The following is a 21,942-nucleotide window of genomic DNA, read 5'->3' as shown; positions in this document are numbered from 1 at the left end:
CAGTTTGTCTGCCATAATGTTTTGTTCTGATGGAATGTAAGATGCTTGATGGATTAAGGAGTGAAGAGTTACCTCCCAAGCCATCAAAGCCAGCCTACACAGAAGGCACAACCGGTTGTGCCTTCCTTGCTTCTGTACCATATCACTATAGAGTTGTCTACAATCAACTGAAGAGATCCAAGGGACCATAAATGAAGAGATTTTAAGTCACGGATCACAGCCCACATCTGACAATGATGTGCTTTGGTCTAAGAGTTTCCCAGCTTTGCACCAACTGAAACTGGCCACACACAAAATTTGAGGTGTTTGTAATTAGAGACTGGCTTGGAGGAACAGGAAAAAAGGGAGATTGTCAAAAAGGAACTGCACTGGTGGAAATTATAAGTAGAAACAAATCCAAAGTTCAATACCAGCATCGGAAATTCCATAATTCCACTGGATGTAAATGATAAGTCAGTGTTTTTTTTTTTTTTTTTTAAAGAAACCACTGAATCTTTCTCGTATGCAACCTGGCATTTACCTGGAACAGAGCAGTCAAAAGGGAAGAAAGCCCACTGTAATGACTCGACATCTGGGAAAAGACTCCAGTAAGGAAGTATGTGAATGCCATTCAGTCTGCAATGAGCTATGACTGGAGCTAGACACTATGCAAACACCTTTAGATCTGTAAATAACCCAAAAGGTAATACAGAGAATGGATAATGTGGCCAGCCACAGAAAACCTAAGAAATTTCTTAACCCTTTGGCTATGGGAAGGTGATGGCATGCCTCCTTTAAGACAGGTATCACAAAAAAGAAAAAAAAAACTTCCTTAGGGAATGAAAGATAACGTCAGCCGCAGTGATGTAGTGGTTAGCATGGTCACCTCACAGCAAGAGGTTCTCTCGTTCGATTCTCGGCTGGAGCGCCTTCTGTGTGGAGTCTGCATGTCCTCCCCGCGGTCGAGTGACGTTGAAGACATGTAGGTATGTGCGACCGTGAATGGGCATGCCTTCGTTGAAGGTTGGGTGTCGGGCTGGCAACTCGGCACTGTAAAAATCCACTGCCAATCATGAGTGGACCAGAGTTCTGCTGTAGTGACCCCCAACTGGGAAACGCCAAAAGTCTTTAAGGAATGAAAGATAACAGACTCTGAAGGGTCAGCATCTTGAATTTTGAGAGTTTCACATGAAGATTTAGAAATGAAAAATCTAGAACTGGTCTCCAAGACAACTCCTTTCTTTGATACCAGAAACATTTTGGAATAAAAGCCTTCACCACTTTAATTTAAAGGCACTGGTTCTACGACTCCTAGGTTGAGTAAGGTCTGAAGAACCTGAAGGAGTAAAAACTCTGGTTTGGAGAATGGAAAGGAACTTTTCTGAAAGGAGTTATTTGTATCTAATGCTAACTGTATCCCTCAAGAACCACTTTTAACACCACCAGAGTGTCTTCAAAATCTGTTGCCAAAGGGGAATGTACAGAGACTGTTTCTAGAACAGATTTTGAGAAATGGGGCAAGAGGACTGCAGAGGGGGAAATAATGCTGGCACAGTCATTCTGAAGTTTCAATCACCTTTTTTGGAAAAGATCCTTGTCTCATGCTCCCCTCCTGACATTTATTTTTGGTTCCCTGTTTGACCTTAGAAGGCAGAGATTGCTGGCTTAGTTTCTTAGATGGAAACCAGGATTTGGGAGCTTTGTAAAAGGGGGCCTGAAAAATATTGGAAACTCCCTGCACTAATTTCCCTCTCTCATCAAACTGTCTGGAGGACCTGAGCAGCAGATGGGCCAAACAAAATCCTCCTTATATAAAACTGAATTTAAATTCTAGACTTTTCCTCATCAACAAACTTTTGATTACATACTCAGGTATATCTCCTCAACACTGTAGCAAGAGACAGTAACCGCACAAGCATATACACTCCTTAAGGCATGTTTTCATACCTGAGAAATGTTACAAACAATGTAATTCAGATAGGCAGTACCTTCTGGAGGATGTACAGTAGATCATTTTCACAAGCTGTCTTGAGTGACAGTTAAGCCCTATACACCAATGTGGAAGCAGTAAATATTCTTACTAAACCTATCAGATACCTTTCCTTCATAGGTTCATAGGTTCATACTAGGCTATCTGCCCTAGGGCATTTATAAGCCTAGCCAGAATGTGTTTGGCTTTCGCCACCCATTTTAAATTTATTTTTCTATGCCCTTTTTCGAGGTTAGTATACTGTGCCTCTGTCTAACAGTGACACAGAAGTGATACCCAGGGTAAACCTACGATCTCCCATCCACTCATCAAGATTCCTCTTGAAGAGAGTCAATGAGGGACTCTGCCTAACCTGGACTGGGATTTTATTCCAGAGTGAAGGGAGCCTCTGGGTTATGAATCTGATCTGTCCCTCCAGCATGTCCTATTTATTTCAGTGCTGAGGTTCAAGTCTCTCGAGCACGTAGCTCGATGGGATTTGGATTTTCTGAGGTGCAGCATGTCCATTAATTCCGGGTTGAACATGGCTTTATATGTCAGGCACAGATCACCTCTGAACAGGCGGTATGCCACTGAGTAGAGCTGGAGTTTCTTTAACTGGGCAGCATATGGCATCTGTTTGAGCCATTTGATCCTCTTGGTGAGGTACTTTTGGGGTCTTTCCAGTTGCTGCAGGTGTCTGGTAAGGTACATCCCAAAAGGGGCATTGTACTCAATTATGGGCCTGATGAGGGATGAGTAAAGAGGCACGATGACCTCCTCTGATCTAGATGTGAATCCCTTCATGATTAGGTGGGCTATATAAAATGTTTTTCTAACCACTTTGGCCACGTGGTTGTCAAATGAGAGATTGCTATCAACTTGGGTCCCTAATTACTTCTTCTGTACTTAATGGATTACCACCTATGTGGTAATTTGTGGGCACTTTGTTTTTGCCAAAGGGGATGACTATACACTTTTTGGCATTTAGCTTGAGGCCATGGTTCTGGCACCAGTTGTCTGTTTCTATGAGGCCCTTTTGGAGGATGCTTGTGTCGGCTGGAGAGTCGATTATGGCACCCAGTTTGCAGTCATCTGCGAACTTGGTCAGTCACAGTCCTTCCGTGTTGGCCTGTACCTCCGAGAAATATATACTGAACAAGAGAGGTCCCAGGACTGAGCCTTGTGGGACACCACTTGTAACTGGTTTGGAGTCTGACATGGCTCCAGCAATTCTAACCATGTGGGTTCTGTCCTTGAACCAGTTTGCAATCCATCTAGTGACATAGGGGTTTATATTTAAGCTGGTGAGCTTATCTATAATGCCCGAGTGGGGTATTGTATCGAAGGCTTTGCGAGGTCCAGGTAGGCTGTGTGGACCACCTTCCCTCGTCAATGGCCTTGGTGACTGTTTCAAAGAAATCAACCAGGTTTAAGAGGCAGGATCTGCCCTTAAAGCCGAACTGGGTAGGATCCAGTGTTTGTAGGTCCCCAATATCTTTATTTATGAGGTCCATGATGATCCTTTCCATAGCTTTGCAGACCAAGCTAGTCAGGCTTATGGGGCGATAGTTTCCAGGATCCGTTGAGGCACCACCTTTATGGAGAGGGACCACTGTTGCTGTACGCCACTCTTTGGGCGCACATCCTGCAGTAAGGCTGAGATTGAACAGTAGTTTTATGTTTGGGTTTAGCTCTTCTTGGAGTTCATGTAGGATGCAGCCCGGGACACCATCTGGTCCCATTGATGCTGTGTTTTTGCTTTGGAGAGGGCGGCTCTTACCTGAGCATCTGAGATGTCAGGGGGGCAGCACTCTGCTGGGATAGATATTTGCCCTTTTGGTAGGGAGGGGGGGGGGGAGAAGTTTGCGCTGAACCTGTCAGCTAGGATGTTGGCAATGTCTGTGGGTTCAGTGTATTTTTTGTCATTTTGGACTAATTCTGAGCATATCTGGGAATTACCACCCAGGTTCCTAACATAACTAAAGAAAGCCTTGTGATTATCCTTAGTGTCCTGTGCAATTTTTCTCTCGAAGCTGGCCTTAGAAAATGTTATGTGTGCCCGTAGTTTTTTGCTAATACTGATCAGGATGCCTTCCCTTTTTGGGATTTTGCTCTATCATTTAGTAGCTTCCTCCTTCTATTGTATAGTTTGTTTATGGCTGGGGTCCACCAGACAGGACGTCTGCCTTTGGAGGACTGGGTCTTGGTTTTATTTGGGATCGCATGATCCATGCATTCCTGAAGGTGTTCATAGAATGGGTTTATATAAAGGATTCTGCAGTCTGGGCCGTATTTTCCACAGGCCCGGGGGCTTTGAAGGATTCCAGCTCAGTTTTGAGGAGTGTGAAATTTGCTTTAGAGAAGTTTTTCACTGTGGTTTTCTGGGCAGGGGGTGGGGTCGGGATGTGAATATCCAGTGAGATTAGTTTATGGTCTGATCTTAACAGTGAGGGATACACTTCTGGTCTGGAGCATAGAGTCCCCATGTTGGTGATGATCAGGTCCAGTATGTTTTCCCCTCTTGTGGGAGTGGTAACAAGTTGTTCCATAGCATTTGAGTTTATAAATTCTAGGAACCTTTGGGCTAGGGTGTTGGAGCTAGAGTAATGCTCCCAGTCTATGTTTGGGTAGTTGAAGTCGCCCAATACAATGGTGTTTGGAGAGACCTTCATATTTTCCAGTGTTCTCAGGAAGGCCGAGTGGGGTTCCTGGGTTTGGGAGGGTGGTCTGTAGCAGGCTATAAACTGGAAGGCAGTTTTACCCACTGTTAGTTGCACATGGATAGTCTCTGATGCTTCGTGCTTTGCCACCAACCTGGAGGTGTGGGTATCTTTGATGAATATCGATACTCCCTCCTTTTGTGGTTCGGTCCAAGTTTTGGGGCCGAAAAGCATGGTATGAGGTATAACCTGGTAGTGCTGGGGTGCTCTTGGGAGCCCTGAACCAGGTTTCTGTTACTGCACAGATATCGATGTTCTCCATGCTAAGGAGAGTTTTGAGTGCGTGCATCTTGAGGTTTAGACTTCTGGCGTTGAGTAGCATTACTCGTAGTTTCTTATCCCTTGTGATACCTATGGAGGTGGGTTTGTCTTTTGAGCCTTGCCTAAAAAAGGCACTATGGGGTAGCAAGAGCCTTTGCCAATATCTGAAAGCCCAGGGGTGACAGGTGCAAGCCATCCCTAGCGAAGCATCGTGGCTTGTCGAGCATATCATCCCAAGCTGACAGGCATTGGATCCCCTTTGAATGACACCAGTACTTAAGCCAATTGTTGAAATTGATCATCTTGTCTTCATATTGTGGCATCATTCTTGGTGAGGGTAAGATGCTTCTCAAGGTCAGGGTCATACCAGCCTGGGCTACATGCTCAGAGAGCTCCTTTATGTCTCTTTTCATGTAGTCCAGGGAGGTACGTCTCAGGTCATTCACACCGGCATGGACAATGACTGAGTCATATTTGTACTTGCCTTGGAGTGACCTGAGTGCTTGTGTTATGTGGCGGATCCTAGCGCCCGGCAGGCTGCTCACCGTGACCCTCTCCTTGTTCAGCCTGGTGAGCGGGACGTCAGTGTGCCTGACGATAGAGTCACCTATTACAAGTGTATCAGGTGTGTTGTTTAGTCTTAAGGGCTGTGACTGTTTGGCACACTGGCTTTGTGAGATATGTGTTGCACGTGTTTTGTTTTGGGGTAGCGGCTGCTTGGGTGTCTGCATTGGAGGTCTCTGCTGCTTCGGCAGATCTTTATTTAGAGCCTCCGAGTATGTTTTTGTGTCATTATGTGTTTGGTTTGCTGTCGTGGTAGGTCTATGTGAGACTGGAATTGTAGTGAGTGTGGTTTCCTTCTCCTCCTGACTGGTTATGCCAGTACTGTGTTGAGAGAGCTTAGCCTCCAGTTTGGCTATATGGTTGCATCTCTCACATGTGTTGGAATTTGTTGGGAGGAGGAGAGGGTTGTCTGTGTACATGAGGCAGTTGTAACATTGCCTCAAGATTCCCAGATTCACCAGCTGGACCGGAGAGGAGATTGACAACTGACCTTTGGACTTGCTAGAATAATATTGGGAATTCCTTAATAATTGAAAACCAGGGCCAGAGGGGAGTGAGGGTGTAGTGCTTTTAATTTTTAGTGCTGACTTATATAATTGCTTTAGTGAGCAAGTGCCAGGTAACTTAAGTGCAATGTGTTACAGGTAACTTAAATGCAAAAACGACAAACAGTAACTTTCTTTCAAGTGAAACAAGTTAATAAGTACAGTAAGCAATGCAGATATCACTAGTGATCCACAGAAGCGCGGAGAAGCCGCATATTAGGTGGAATTAGCGTTCCAGGGAAATAACAAGCAAACAAACAACAAGCATATAAACAAACCTAGATTCAGCAGGCCTGGATCTAGTCTATGCTACAGCAAACAAGGTGTACCAATTTCAGTAAGATACAGTTCAAATATTCAGGCACTATAAACCTTTAACCAGAAATTCCCAGCTCAGAAGGGCAGATTCCAGCCTCTTCTCCCACAAGAGTGCAGACCACAAACCTTCTTAATGTAAAGTAACTGGCCTGAAGCCCAAGTGCTTACACCAGAACTAATACACTTTAAGAATAACAGACACTGGGCTCTCAAGTAGCAGTTCCCAACTTAGAAGGATGAAAGCTACCTGTCCTGCCACCACAGTTCATGCCACAAACCTTCCTAATGTAAAACAACTGGTCTGAAGCCCAAGTGCTTAATCCAAAAGACCTAGAATGATAGCTACACTTTAATCAAGTTACTACCAAGCAGTAATAAATACAACTGAATACTTTAGAGAATGCCTGGATTAGTGCTCAAGTTACACAAACAAAGCTAGATCCAGCAGGCCCGAATCCAGTCTATGCCACAGCAAACAAGGCGCACCAACTTCAGTAAGAAGCAGTTCAGATATGCATGCACTATAAGCCTTCAACCAGAAATTCCCAGCTAAGAAGGGCAGAGTCCAGCCTCTCCTCCCACAAGAGTGCAGACCACGAACCCTCTTAATGTAAAATAACTGGCCTGAAAGCCCAAGTGCTTAAACCAGAATTAATACACTTTTAGAATAACAGACACTGAGCCCTCAATCAGCAGTTTCTAACCTAGAAGGATGTAAGCTACCTGTTCTGCCACTACAGTGCAGACCACAAACCCTCTCAGTGCAAAACAACTGGTCCGAAGCCCAAGTGTTTAAACCAAAAGGCTTAGAATGAGTTACACCAAGCAGTAATAAATACAATTGAGTACTTTTAAGATGATGCAAAAGTAAAAAAAGTAGGTAGAAACACAAGTACAGTAAAAGCAGATGAATTTTTTTTTTCTGAACAAGTGCTGAGATCAAAGAAACAGATTTGAGTGCTGAAACTAGAAAACTGGCTAGTTATAAGAAAAAAAAACTAAGCTAGAAGGCTTCCCTCCAACACAGAAGGGCTTGGGGGCTCAGAAGCCTACAAATAGTCTATACCACTTAACAGGAAAGGCAGCAAATGTTTATTAGTTTACATTTGTAAAGTGTACCTGCCTTCTTGGTAATTGAAGGCTGAGAACCAGGACTGTTACAGGCAGCATTAAATACATCCTTCAAGGCTGGTACAGTTATAGGAGATATGGGAGTGGAAGAATGTATACTTACTCGGAACTTATAATATTGGCTCACTTCAGGGGGAACATCCATTTGTTCTCATAAAAACACCATCCTGGCTATTGTCTAATGAAAGGAAAATTCTTCTAAAGGAGTTTGTGAGGACCGATTTCATCTGAATCAGAGATTTTTGCTTGGGAATATGCAGGAAAAGCCCTGTCCCTATCTATGTCAGAATCCTCTGTCATGTCTTTCTCAGGAATACCTCTGCTGACAACATTTTCAGATATGAATTTCTGAGCACCCGGATTAACAGCCTGTAATAATTTCCTAGCTATGGTAAGAAAATCATCTTTCCTAACATACACTAAGCCATCAGATGAACAATGTTACATTTTGTTTTTTTTTTCTTTACAAATTTAGCTGAAAACTAGCTTGGAACCCCATCTTGAGATCTTTTTCCCCATCTACACCAAACAACTCAGAGTGTCTCCCTGACCTGGAAGAGAGATGGTTCTCTCACGCCCAAACCACACAGTGTAACAGCTGAACGGGACATGGCTGTTCCCTGGTTCATGGTGGCTGAAAGGACTACACCACAGGAGGTCAGAGAGATAAGTGAGTGGTCTGAGGAATGACAAATGGCCACTGCAGAATCACCTACCACTGGCTGAGGTGTTAAGAGACCTCAGAATTACCAAGGGTTCTGTGTTAAGTTGTTTTGAAGCAGGGTAAGTTATCCATGCTGTAACTGAGGACATCTTGGATGCATTAAGCTTCACTGGAATGAGTCTGTCACAAGGTAAGCTGTCAATCAGTTAGGCGCACAGTCATATACATAGTCCCCAGACACACTGCTGGATGGAGCGAGAGCTTCTGGAAACTGACAGGTTGTGTCCTAGGCAGGACAAAACCAACACAGCTTAAAGGCTACTGCAGCTGTGGGATTAATGAGCATGTGGGGTGCAGCATGCATGATGGGAATAGGGAGGGGTTTCCTGTAGCTTTGGAAAGTTTAATCTATTAAGTGGTCCTAATTCATGTGAAATCAGTCTTGCTAGTTAAATGGCCAACTCCTACCAGCTGTACTTTTCTTTAACTCCAGGCCTAACAGTCTGAATGCACTCCAGGAAGCAAGTTTGACTGGTTTGCAGTAAGATTATTTTACATTCTGCAGGTTTTGTGCCTTTCAAGATATCTGCAGTGAACTTAGTGACTTATAGTCTTGCTTCACTACAAAACTATACTGTAATAAAATTTAATGCCACAATTATGTTTGTATTATTTTATTGAATGTTATATGATTTTTTTTCTCTTTGCAATGTTCTAAATATGAGTATGTGGAGCTTTTTTCCCCAAGACTCCGCTGAAAACGGGTTCTGTTGACCCGGTTGGACCATCCTGTAAACAAATGATAAATAAATAAATAAATTTTACATGCCAGAAGATGTAAAAAGTAGCTGTGTACTAGTTTAAACAATTGCTGTGAAGTCTCCTTCACAGTGCATTAACAACAGCACACAAAAATCACAAGAACAAGCTTCCATCTTTTAGCTTTGTAAATTGACAAATTCGGCTATTGAAAAATACTGCCCAACACCCACTGATAAACTCTTCAAATCTACTGCTGTGTACTGTCACTCTTACTTTACAAGTGGCCTGTCCTGTTGCCTTATGTAATGAGTACTGTACACAATCTTTTACTACAATGTTAAGGCCTAAAAGTAATGTTGCTAAACACCACAATACACGTCATTAAGCTTTTGCTGAAAGATCAAAGATCCTGCGTGAAAGTCTAGTATGTGTGTGTGTGTGTGTGTGTGTGTGTGTGTGTGTGTGTGTGTGTGTGTGTGTCCCTGCCAGTAATTTTCCTGAGTATTAGCCTGCTGCCCCTAAAAAGGCAGATAGGATGTAGAAAGTTCCTCAGTCTTTTAAATTTGTATACACTATTCCCAAAACTGACCAAGTAAGTGTGTGTGTGTGTGTGTGTGTGTGTGTGTGTGTGTGTGTGTGTGAGATGGGTTATTTAAAAGTAACAAAAACACAAACATCTGCCAACGTCTTCATGCTTTACCTGGCTTTTGGTTGACTCTTCTTAGCAGCAGCCTCACTAGCTCGGAAAGGCTCAGGAAGCTTAATAGGGATTGTAGAGTTCTGCAAATAAAGTAAATACACACTATTTTTATTGGTTAACTAGCTGGTAGCTCAACTAATATATACAATAATTTTGAACAGGTACAGTTTTCTTCTCCCAGTTAGACTACTGTATTCTCCATGTCACATGCTTGTATATCAAAACCGATGCAAAATATACTAAGAATAAGCAAACCCTGTCACTTTCCTATTGTCTATGGCTACAGTCATCTTATTATGCAGGAAAACAAATATGTATTTATGTCCATCACTTCAACTTTGCACTTTTTTCAGATTGTATAGTGGCATTAGCAAATTACATTTTTTTTTTTTTTACGTATTGACATTTGTTTATTGGGAAAGTCTAACTAAGGAACAGTACCCAGATTCAGCACAGGCACACAGAGGAAAGCTCCAGAAAAAATAATATTAAAACAATTACAGACATATGTAGCATGCAAGATGAAGAAGTAATATTAAAACAATTGCAGACATACGTAGCATGTGTGTGTGTGTCTTTCGGCTTTTCCCGGTTAGGGATCGCCACAGTGGAACTCCGGTCCGCTAATGATTGGCAGTAGATTTTTACATGCCGAGTTGCCAGCCCTAACGCACAACCTTCAACGAAGGTATGCCCATTCACGCATGTCTCCACACAGAAGACGCTTTAGCTGAGAATCGAACAGGACAACTTTTTACTGTGAGGCGACAACGCTAATGCAGCGCCACCAAGTAATAATCAGTTTACTATAAGAAATAAAAAATTAAAAGTTATGTACTTACCATAACTCAGTACCTGTGTTGTCCATTTTCATTCTTCCTCACTGATGGATCTTGGATCAGACTAGGCCTCTTCTTCCAGACTTAGGCTCAGAGTCTCGAGCTCCTCCCCCTTCCTATAATACATCACACCTTCTCCAACTCCCGAGATTGAGTTTGCTGCGCTATTGTTCAACAGGTTATAGCAATAGTATAGAAAATAGAAAGGAATCGAGGCTCAACGAACCTAAGGGTTTTGAATTTCCTCCACAAAATTCTCAAATGCACAAGGCTGGGGGATGGCTGGGAGGGACATGAGGAAAATGAAAATGGACAACACAGATGCCAAGTTACTGTAAGTACATAAGTCCTAAATCTGGTGTTATCCTTATCATTCTTCCTCACTGATGGGTCAGTGTCCCCAGCTAAGTAACTCTTGGGTGGCCCTCAAGGAAAGATATGCCGGACCACTGCCCTGCTCCTAGAGACAATATCCAATTTGTAGTGTGAGACAAGGGTACGAGTCTTTGACAAGTGGCTGCATCACAGATTTCACGAATTGATGCTCTAGAAGAAAAAACAGATAAAGTAGCCATAGATCTGGCAGAGTGGGCTTTTGGAGGTCCAGGAAATTTGATACCCTTTAGGAAGCAAATGACAGAAATACAACCATTTAGCCAAGGTAATCTTGGAAACTGCTTGACCTAAGCAATTTAGTGAGAAGGAAATTAACAACTGGTCAGATTTTCAGTGCTTTTTGTGAAAGTAGAAACATAGTTGTCTATGAATATCACTGAGGTGCAACATGTATTCACCTTTACTTGAAAAATTGGGAAAGAATACAGGAAACTGAATTAATGAATTAATGTTTGATTCTGTGGCTACCTTAGGCCTAAAGGAAAGGTTGGTTTGTAGGGATAGCCTGTCTTTGTGGAAAACGATGTAAAAAGGTTTGGCTAATGAAGCTTGAAGTTTGAACACTCTTTTAGCTGAAGTAATGGCTACTAAAAAGATTTTCTAAGAAAGATATTTCATTTTGCAATTGTCAGCTGGTTCAAAATGTTTTTTGTGCAAGGTCCTGAAAAACAATAGTAAGATCCCAAGGGGAGATGGATCTTTTATGGGAAGTCTAAGAAGAAAGATTTCCCTCATAAACACTTTACTTAACCTAGAAGCTGAAAGATCCCTTTCCAGTATGAAAGTTTGATATGGCAGCCAGTTGAAGTTTTATGATAGAAAAAATGCCTGGTGCTTTAAAAAGAGTACTGAGAAAGAGAATGATAACTGAGGCAGGAGCTGAAAAAAGGGTTGACATTGTCCTTTGAGGCTCATATGGAAAACTTCTTCCATTTGCTGTTGTAGACCTTTTTGGTGGAGGCCTTTTGGGAAGCCAAAATTATGTCACAGATTGGAGAGTTAAGTCTGGACCTTTTTATGATCACTGGAAGTTGAGAAACCATACAGTCAATTTCAGGGTGTGGAGACTGGGGTGCTGGTGTCCTAACAGATGAGATAGGAGGTCATTTCTGGGTTTCAATATACATGGAGGATATTTGAGGTGAGACCACAGAAAGGGGAATCATACTTGACAAGGACAGAAGGGGGCAATGAGGACTACTGAGCTCTTCAACCTGCTGGCTTTATGTATGAACTTCAGGATTAATTAGAGAGGGGATAAGCATAAAGGAGACATGGGTGCCAATCGTGGACCACAGCATCCCTCTGTGACTCCCCCCTGAGGAGCGATCAGAGTGAAGTACTTGCTGCACTTGTTGAGGGAAGAGGCAAACAGGTTGCAGCAAGGCTGGCCCCTATGGCTGAAAATCCGGTTCACTACTAACTGATTGAGGGACAACTTGTGAGGAATCAGAATGGACCTGCTGGGTCTGTCTGCCAGCGTGTTGGTTATCTCCAGAATGTGCAATTAGAAAGTGGCTTGAAGAGATTGCCCACTCCCAGAATCTGAGATCGCCCATTCCTAGAATCTCATGGCCTCTCTGCATAATGGATAGGATCTTATTCCTCCGTGTTTGTTGATGTACCAGACTACTGATATGTTGTCTGTGTGTATAGTAACTGTCCCCAAAGGCAAAATTGTCATAAAAGACTTGCAACTTTAGGAGGACTGCTCTCATCACAAGGACACATAAGCAGCTTGGTCTCTGAGGAGGACCACGTGCCTTGAACCACTTTTCCCTTGTAATGCCCCCCACCCCAATTGGGAAGCATCCGTGGTCACTGTGGCTACTGGGGAGGGGGGGTGGCCTGCCCAGCGAAAGGTCATTTGACCGTATCCATCATTGGAAATGATGCCTGCAAACTGAAGTCAGCTTGATGGGAACAGAGAGAGGTCGTTAAAGAATGCACCAGTAAAGAACTCGCATGAAAAATCTTGCTAAGGGAACTAGAATGATAGCATCTCACATACACCCCAGCACTCAGAGAATAACCTTGCTGATGGACCAGGGAGATCCAGTAAATCCTGAACTTGTTGCCCCAGATTGTATGCGATGTAGCGGTAGTGAAGCTATTCGAGTTGTAGTGTTTAGTTGTGTTCCATATAAATTCTAGGTCCTGTACAGGGGGTCAGTATTGATTTTGCAAGATTTATTGTGATAACAAGGGATTTGAAGATCTGAACTAAATAATCCTTGCCTGGATCAGTTGATGCCTTGATGGGGCAGTAAGGAGCCAATCGTCGAGATAGGGAAACATCTGGAATCCTTTTAGCCTCAGGTGAGCTGCTACAACTGCCATACATTTGGCAAACACCCGGGGGGCTGTGGTAAGTCCAAAGGGCAGTACTCTGAGAATTAGTAGCAACTGGCTCCCAGCCAAAAGTGTTTTCTGGAGCGCCTGTGTATTCTGAAAGGGCAGTATGTGTCCTGCAGATCTATAGAGCACACCCAATCATCCTTGTATAGAATGGCAGAGTGGACTGGACTGTTACCATCCAGAACTTTAACTTCTCAACACACTGATTTAAGTTGCTGAGATCCAGAATTTACCTTGGGTCCCCTGTTTTCTTTGGCAACAAAAAGGAGCAAGAATAAGTTCTGAATCCTATTTGTTCAGTCAGGACCCTTTGGATGAATTTTTTTCAAAAGTTTTTGAACTTCCTGAATTCTTGAATTGCGTACTCCATCTAACTGGGTGGTACATCAGGGAGTTTCCTCCTGGAAGTTGGAGGTGAAGGGGAAAAGGGAATGTGGTTAACCACTGAATATTATGTGTAGCACCCAAATGTTTTTATATTTGTCCAGGCATCTAGGTACAGGGATACAAGAGCCTCAATTGCCTTCAGAGACGGGCAGTCAGGCAGCTCTTCAGTAGCGCTGACAGGGCTTGTCAGGAAAAGATTCACTGAAGCCCTGATTTTGTGGACCCTCCACCCCTCGCCTTTGTGGTGGTGCCTACCACTAAAACCTCCATCTCTGCCTCTGAGTAAGTACTTCCACATGGGTCTTGGAAAGGTCCCTAAGATTTCCTGTACTAAGTTTTCTTCCCTCCCCACTGGTTCCTAGAAAAGATCCTCTGAGGAGTGGAAAATTTGATCCCCATGGCAGACAAGGTCTTTCCTTCTTGCTTGTTGCGGGTAAGCATATCTTTCAATGATGGACGAAACAATGAGGAACCATCAAAGGGGGCATTAATAAAGGATACCTTGAAGGGTTCTGTAAAGATGCAAAGCCTCATCCAGGCATGTCTCCTGATGGCTATGCCCAAACTGACTGCTTGTGAGGTGCCTTCCACAGTATGCAAAATCAACATCATTGAGGAATTGGCAAGGGAAGAAAGAGTATCCATTTGGGGAGAAACCCTCCAAGTCTTCTTCCAACATGGTCTGAGGAAGAGAATGTGTTAGTTCTTTTACAAGGTCTCTCTGCAAGCAGGTGAAATGTGCCAAACAATTTAATGATCTCAGAGCAAAAATGGCTGAGGCTTATATGTATTTTCCATACCTGTCCAACACTCTGGACTCCTTGTTTGGCAGATGGACACTGGAGCTTTGCTTGGCTAGCTCTTTTTGTGGCTGCTGACACAACAGTGGCATCAACTGGAATGTCATTACTCCAGTGTAAACAGTCAGATGGTGGACTAAGGAACCTATCAGGGTGCTTAGGTATAGGCTTGGCTGTGTCCTGTTCCTTCCAAGCCTGGCAGGCAACCAAATCATTAAGTTCACCCGGTGGGGGGGTCACCCAAGATGTAGACAGGCCTGCCCAGAAAGCCTCCAGGAACACATATTCTTCAGAAGAAGGGGGATGGGAGGACAAAGTCAACTTTCTGTTTAAGGACTTCTAGGATGTCTCCGAAAGAGACATCAGGTGGTGATCGAGGAGACCCTTCTCCCTCATCAAAATCAGTGTCCTTGGTGAGGGACTCCATAGGGGAATCTATGTGCCTCCTCCTGCGCTCTTTCTTTCTAGGGACCTCCTCTATGGGATGTGCAGGGGAAGTTTCAGAAGAATGGGGGATTTCCTGAGGTGAAATGGTCTGGAGGCTCCTCGGGGTAAGTTGACCTATGGTAACAGTGATGGGCTCAGTGTATGGACCCAATGAAGGAAAAGGAGGATCCAAGATGGGATTAATTAGCTTTGCTCGGAAACAAAGTAGTCGGATCAGATAATTTTGTCTTTTCTCATATGGCTCTGATGAAGTCCTCGGGGAAGCAGAGAGGACTTGTTTTTTTAAATCCTTGGAGCTGACATGCTTAAAGGGGGGGGGTTGAGCCACAGAGGAAGGAGATGACGCAGGTAGAAAGCCTTTCAATATGAGTTTATGTCATGTCTGTCTGACAACGCCTTTGGATTAAAAGACAAACATACCTCACACACTCAACATTCAATTGCCCTAATCCTAAAAAGACACACTTTCTTCTGGACATCTGAATTAGGGATTTTATGCCCACAAGAAGTGCATCTCTTGAAACCTGTAGGTTTACCAAACCTTTAGTCCAAAACACACACACACAACCACCAAAAAACAGCAACGGTTATGTGTATAAAGAAATCTAACTAATAGCATTACTAATAATTTTTTTTACATAAATAATGCTAGAAAGCAGGTGCTGATGGCACCAGCAAAAAGTATGAGGAGGGAAAAAAGGCAGCAGTCCCTAATGCCTGCGGAAAGCTACAGATGGAGGAAGGATGAAAGAAAAAAGGTCACAAACCAGATGAGTTTTTTAAAGAAAAACTTAGCTCAGCACAAGTTTTTGAAATTCCCACTCAACATTCAAGAATCTGCATCTAGATGTACTGCTGACAAACGAGATCTGAGAAGTTAGGGAATGTACACTGCACTATGGGAAGAGGGATAAGCTTGAAACTCTGATCCAAAAGTCTTGGAAATGCAGCCAAATTTGATCCAATGTCAGATCCAAAACCCACTGGTGAGGAAGAATGCAACGGACATCACATTCTTCTCTTAACTGACCCAGAAGCAACATTTCTGAAAATAGATTCAAAAGAACCATAAAAAGAAGTAATGTACTTACCATAACGTTCCATGTTTGTAGTCCATCTCACTTACATTCTTGCTGGATGGGTTCGGTGCCGATATTTGGCTCTGACTCAGTCAATACTAAAGCTCGAGAGCTTTTACTGGTTTGAGGCTAGCTGCTATCCCATGGTGCCTCACGGCAATTCCCCAGATCTAGTTTGCAAGAAAGCAATAATTACCTATCAGGTAAGAAATATCAGAGCTGCATATATACAGACAAAGGATTTTGAAATATAATTCATGCCAGGTGGACAACAAATGATAGTACCAGTATAGTCCACCAGATCTCCCCCAGAAACAGGAAGGGGGTTGGAGGGAAGAGACGCAAGAATGTAGGCGAGATGGACTACAAACATGGAATGTTATGGCAAGTAATTAACTTCTTTATGTTATGTAGTCCTATCTTGCCATAATTCTTGCTGGATGAGACAGCGTCCATAGCACCTGTATCCCGGGTGGCTCAAGTGAAGAGACTTTTCAACATAGTGGACCCAAAGGAAGACCTGTCCCGGGAGGCCAAATCCAATTTGTAATGAGTGACAAAAGTATGTGGTCTTGCCAAAGTAGCTGCTGCGCAAATAGTATCAATTGGGAGCCTAGATCTAAAGGCACATGAAGTAGATACAGCTCTAGTAGAATGGCCTTTGACTTTGATGGGTAATGGTTTTCCAGCTGATTAATAAGCAAAGGAAATGCAGTCCAAAAGCCATTTTGAAAGAGTAACCTTGGAAAAAGGCAAGCCCTTCTTCTTGTCAGAAAAGGAAACAAATAATTGACCTGATCTTCTGAATTCTTTAGTCCTGTGTAAATAAAATCTGAGAATTCTGTGAACGTTTAACTGGTGTAGTCTACACTCAGATTTATTAGAGTGGTTTTGAAAAAACACAGGTAGCTCAATAATAGTATTCAGATTGTGCTCTGAGCATACCTTGGGAAGAAAGGAAGGGTTTGTCCTGAGTAAGACTCTATCCTTGTGAAAAATAATGTAAGGAGGTCAAATAGTAAGAGCATGCAATTCTGACACTCTCCTAGCAGATGTTATGGCTACTAAGAATAGTGTTTTCCACGACAACAATTTTAGGTCTGATGAAGAGGATGGTTCAAAGGGTGCAGACATCAAAGATGAAAGGACTAAGTTGAAGTCCCAGGGTTCTAATGACTGTCTGATTGGAGGCCTGAGAAGAAGAGCTCCTTTTAAGAAGGTTTTACACAAGGAGTGTTGCATGACTGGATTTCTCGTGAAGCCAAAATGGAAATTGGAAATGGCATCCAACTTAACTCTAACTGTAACGGTTGCAGCTCCTTCATGGAAAATTGATGCTAGGAAGGATAGGATAGATTCTATAGGAGCCATATATGGATCTAAGCCCTGGTTTGAAGCCTAAATCAAAAACCTTTTCCATTTGCTGGAGTACAGTTTCTGAGTGGAAGGTTTATGGGATGAAATTAGAATTTGACAGAAGGGGATAGGGGAGTACACCTAGCTATTCGTGGAACTGGAGCAGCCATGCAGTCAATTTGAGGGTGTGGCTGGTGGGGTGGAACTGTCCCAATTGATAAATCAGGAGGTCTGGAGATGGGTCAAGAATCCATGGTTCCTCCAAAAGGTAGGGCCACAGGAAGGGATACCAAACTTGTAGAGGCCAGTAAGGAGCAATGAGGATCAGGGAACTCCTCAACTGTTTTGCTTTCTGTATTACCTTCAGGATGACAGGAAAAGGTGGAAAGGCATAAAGATGTCCAGGGGCCAATCATGGACTAGAGCATCCCTGGGTGACATCCCCAGATGGGGAATGAGGACAAAGTAGCTGCTGCATTTGGTGTTCAGGTGAGTGGCGAATAGATTGCAGCAAGGCTGGCCCCATCTGTGAAAGATCTCTTTCGCAACTTTTGGATTCAGGAACCACTCCTGAGGCATCAGAATTGCTTGGCTGAGTTTTGTCTGCTATTACGATGGATTTCCCCGGGATGTGCATTGCTATCAGGAAGCGTTGGGTGTCCATGACCCATTTCCAAACTCTTAAAGCCTCTCTGCAAAGCGGATAAGATTTGGTTCCCCCTTGCTTGTTTATGTACCACATGACAGACATGTTGTCTGACTGTATCGCAATTGTCCCAGTGGGAAGGGAGATGTGAAGTGCTTGCAACGCATACAGCACTGCTCTCATCTCCAGAACATTGATGTGCAAGTGGTTCTCGTGGTTCTAAGTACCTTGGACCGTCATTCCCAGATAATGTCCCCCCCTATGTGGGAAGCGTCTGTGGTCAAAACTGCTTTCTCTTGGGGTGGAACAACCTAGTTGTTGTTCTGTGTGCAACACCCATGTCAGATCCTTCTTGCAGGTGTTTGTTATAAAAATCTGGTGAGACAATGGAAGGTCTTGCATTGACCATTGGGCAAATAACAACCAATGAAGTATCCTCATGTGTAGACGAGCAAGAGGAACCAATAGAATGGAGGAAGCCATAGTCCCCTAGGACTTGAACGACTACTCTGGTCTGAACTGTTTGTTTGTTTAGCAAGGATCTGACTTGACTGCATAGAGAATCTACTCTTTCTGTTGTTAGTCTTGCTGACATGGTGGTTGTGTCTATTTCTGGGACTAAGTATAAAATGTGCTGCGAAGGAGATAAGGCTGAATTTTTTAGGTTGACAGTAATGCCTAGACTATTGTACAAGGATAGAGTCTCGTCCCTGGTTCTGATGAGTTGATGCTTGGTAGTAGCAGTGAGGAGCCAGTCGTCTAGGTACGGAAACACCTGGAATCCTTGACATCTCAGGTGAGCCGTAACCACTGCCATGCATTTGGTGAACACTCAGGGGGGGGCTGTAGTGAGACCAAAGGGCAGTGTTCTGAACTAAAAATAACTGGCTCCCAGCTGGAAGTGTAAGTGTCTCCTGGAGCGCCACTCTATTTTGATGTGGTAGCATGCGTCCTGGAGGTCAATTGAGCGCATCCAATTGTCTTTCCTGATAAAGGGAAATATCGACTGCAGAGTGACCATTCAGAACTTCGATTTCTTTACATACTTGTTGAGGCTGCTGAGATCTAGGATTGATCTCCAGTCTCCCGTCTTTTTCGGAACTAAAAAGAATCGAGAGTAAGTTCTGGATCCTATTTCCTCTGCGGGGACTTCTTGGATGATTCTTTTTTGTAGCAACAAGATGACCTCTGATGTTGCATGGTCTAGTTGGATGGGTGGTACGTCTGGTAGGGACCGGTTTGTTGGGGGGGTTTGGAAACAAACGGGATCAGGTAACCTCTGGATATTATGGTGTGCACCTAACAATCTTGTGAGATGGTTAGCCAGGCGCTTGGGTACAGCGATAGATGACCCCCGACTGCCTCCAGAGACGGACAGTTGGGCAACCCCTCAGGGGCAATGGAAGGGACGATCAGAGAAAGTTTCTCTGTCTCTCTGATGCTGCAGACCTCCTCTGCCGCGTGGGCGGTGTCTTCCATTATATCCTTCCCCTCTGCCTCTAGGGGAGGGTTGACCTTGTGCCGGAGGGAAACCTTTTTTGGATTTACGGAACCACATTTTCCCTCCTTTATTACCCTTGGGGTAGGGTCTAGATGGGAGGGAGAAATGGACTCAGACGTCAGATAAGGTTTGCCCTTCCTGCTTGCATCTAGTCAAAGTCTCTTTCACTTGGGGTCCAAAAAGAGATGAACCATCAAAGGGGACGTTAGTGAAGGAAGACTTGAAGGACTCTGTGAAATTACAAAGATGCATCCAAGAATGTCTCCCGTGGGATATTCCTGCTGCGACTGCCCTACTCGCTACATCTACCGCGAAAGATATCGGCCTCATCGAGGAGTTAGCTATGGATTTAATGATGGACAGCTGTGCAGAAACCTTATCCATGGAACCCAGAACTAATGACCCCTGGAGGGTATCTCCTAACTCTTTCAGGAGATCTCTCTGAGGACAAGTAAAATGGCTACGGTAATTCAGCGATCTTAGTGTAAATGCTGCTGAAGAACAGGTACGCTTCTCATAACTATCCATCGTCCTGGACTCCTTGTTAGGAGGATGGATATTAGAAGATGTTTTAGATAACTCCTTCTTGGTGGCCGCTGCTACCACTATAGCATCAACGGGAACTCCTTTACTAAGAAAAGTCTTGTCCTCAGCTGCTGTCATAAACTTATTTGGCCTCCTCAGGACAGGCTCCATCAAGTCTGGGGTGGTCCAGGCTTTCCGCGATATGACCCCTAAGAGTTGGTCATAAGGTGGTGTCACCCAGGAGGTGGAAGGTCAGGAACCAAAGGCCTCAAGATACACTGATTCATCCTCAGTAGGGTTAGAGGTCTTCCAATCATCCCTTTGTCTAAGGATTTCTAGGATGTCAGAAAAAACGACATCCTCAGAGGGGACCCTTCTGATTCCTGTAAATCAGTGTCTGACGTGACAGACTCAAGTGAGTCAACATGCTTCCTCTTACACAGCCTCTTCCAAGGGAGCTCTCCAGTGGGATAATCTGGGGAGGTCTTGGAAGAGGGGGCACCTCCAATGGGGGCTACTTGGGCCTCTGGTTCCCTATGCTGTGGGGGTGGCAGGGGGGAAGAGGTTGCTGCCTGCTGCTGGTGGGACACAGGTTCCAAAGGTATGGCTTTAACAGAAGACAAAGCCTTCTCTATAGCTTCGAAAGCCTTTCCCCTTCACTCCAAAGAGGACCTCTGCTCTGAGGGGACAGATGGTTGGCTCCGAGCAAGAGGGAATGGCTCCGAAGCAGAAGTGGGAGCCGAGCTGAGTCGAGCCGAGGCTCCGAGAGGGAGGTTCAGTTCCGATGAGAAGCCAGGGTGACTCGCCCCTCGCAGTCGACTCAAGAGTGTCTGCTCCCAGACCCCTCGGCTCCAGACTGAGCTATCGAGGATAGAGTAATTGGCTCCGAGGAAGCGGGTTGAATCCCCGGAGCTGATGGGTCCAAGACAGAAGAACCTGAAGTAATAGGCTCCGAGAGCGAAGCAGTCGGAGAAGTAACTGTGGCAGTTAAGGGGGTCGGCTCCGAAGCCTTTGGGTCTGGAGGGGCCAATTTTCTTGCCACAGCTGGATCTGAAAGCAACGTCTTAACCGCTGGCCCGATGTCCTCATCTGATAGAGTCCTGGAGGATCTGGTGGAGACAGAAGGAGATCTCCTCCTCTTCAAAACAAGAGATCTCAAGGTAGGTGACACAACATCAATGTCCGGTAAAATTTTCGGTACTGAAGGTTGGCTCGGCACAGAGGAGACAGACGGCACAGATATGGACGAAGCTGATTCGAAGCCTGAACTTCTTGGCTCCGACGCTTTGGTCTTTTTTGTCAGCTCTGAAGCTGGGGCTGAAAATATTCTCTTAGAAGATTTAGGAGCTGCCTGACTGAGTTCCAGCTGTTCCTGGAAGGAACTGGTCATCAGAACCCTATTAATAAGTTTACTCTTCCTCTTATTTAAGACACTGGTGCTACACACATGGCAAAAAGTGCAGGGCTCCTGCAAATGGGCTTCACCTAGACAGTACACGCAACTGGTGTGACTGTCTGTAAGATATTTTCTGTGAACATCTACCACACTTCTTAAACCCTGAAGGGTGATGATCCTTAGGCTCTCTATCCTTATTTTTAGACATTCCTACTACAAGGTATAGACTAGCTAGGTAAACAACAAGAACAGCAATACTAATTACTAACTACAGACAAAAAGTAGTACAAAAGAAATAAGTACATAACTTTTTTTTTTTTACACACAAACATGCACACACACACGCACACACACACACACAGGGAGGAAAGGCCCTCTAACTTAAACGGGCACTACAGCCCTCTAACTTAAATGGGTCGTACAGTCTCTGGGGAAGGGTAGGGGTCAGAAACTCTTAAAAAAACAGTCACACAAGAGACAAATATTATTAAAGTATGTAAAGGATAGAAAAAGTCAGGAAAAAAGACTAAATTTAGTAAATAAAATTTTACTTAGCCAACGAGCCAGTAAGTCACAACCTCAAAGCTTTCGCGGCA

The 21,942-nt window shown here is 44.0% G+C and overlaps 1 protein-coding gene across 8 annotated transcripts in view; it reads right to left on the bottom strand.

Annotated features, from left to right (window-relative positions):
• The window catches only part of AAK1 (AP2 associated kinase 1), a 1,655,011-nt gene that overhangs the window by 846,896 nt on the left and 786,173 nt on the right, over window positions 1-21,942 (bottom strand). For all 8 annotated transcript variants that reach the window (XM_044083018.1, XM_044083021.1, XM_044083020.1 and 5 more), the window contains exon 9: window positions 9,617-9,696. In XM_044083018.1, the coding sequence (XP_043938953.1) occupies window positions 9,617-9,696 (80 nt within the window). The remainder of the gene's footprint in view (window positions 1-9,616; window positions 9,697-21,942) is intronic.

Source organism: Protopterus annectens, chromosome 9.part0 (assembly GCF_019279795.1).
Source record: "Protopterus annectens isolate FY-2018-M chromosome 9.part0, PAN1.0, whole genome shotgun sequence".
In the NCBI taxonomy this organism is placed as follows: Eukaryota; Metazoa; Chordata; order Ceratodontiformes; family Protopteridae; genus Protopterus; species Protopterus annectens.
This window is presented reverse-complemented; position numbering and strand designations above follow the sequence as displayed.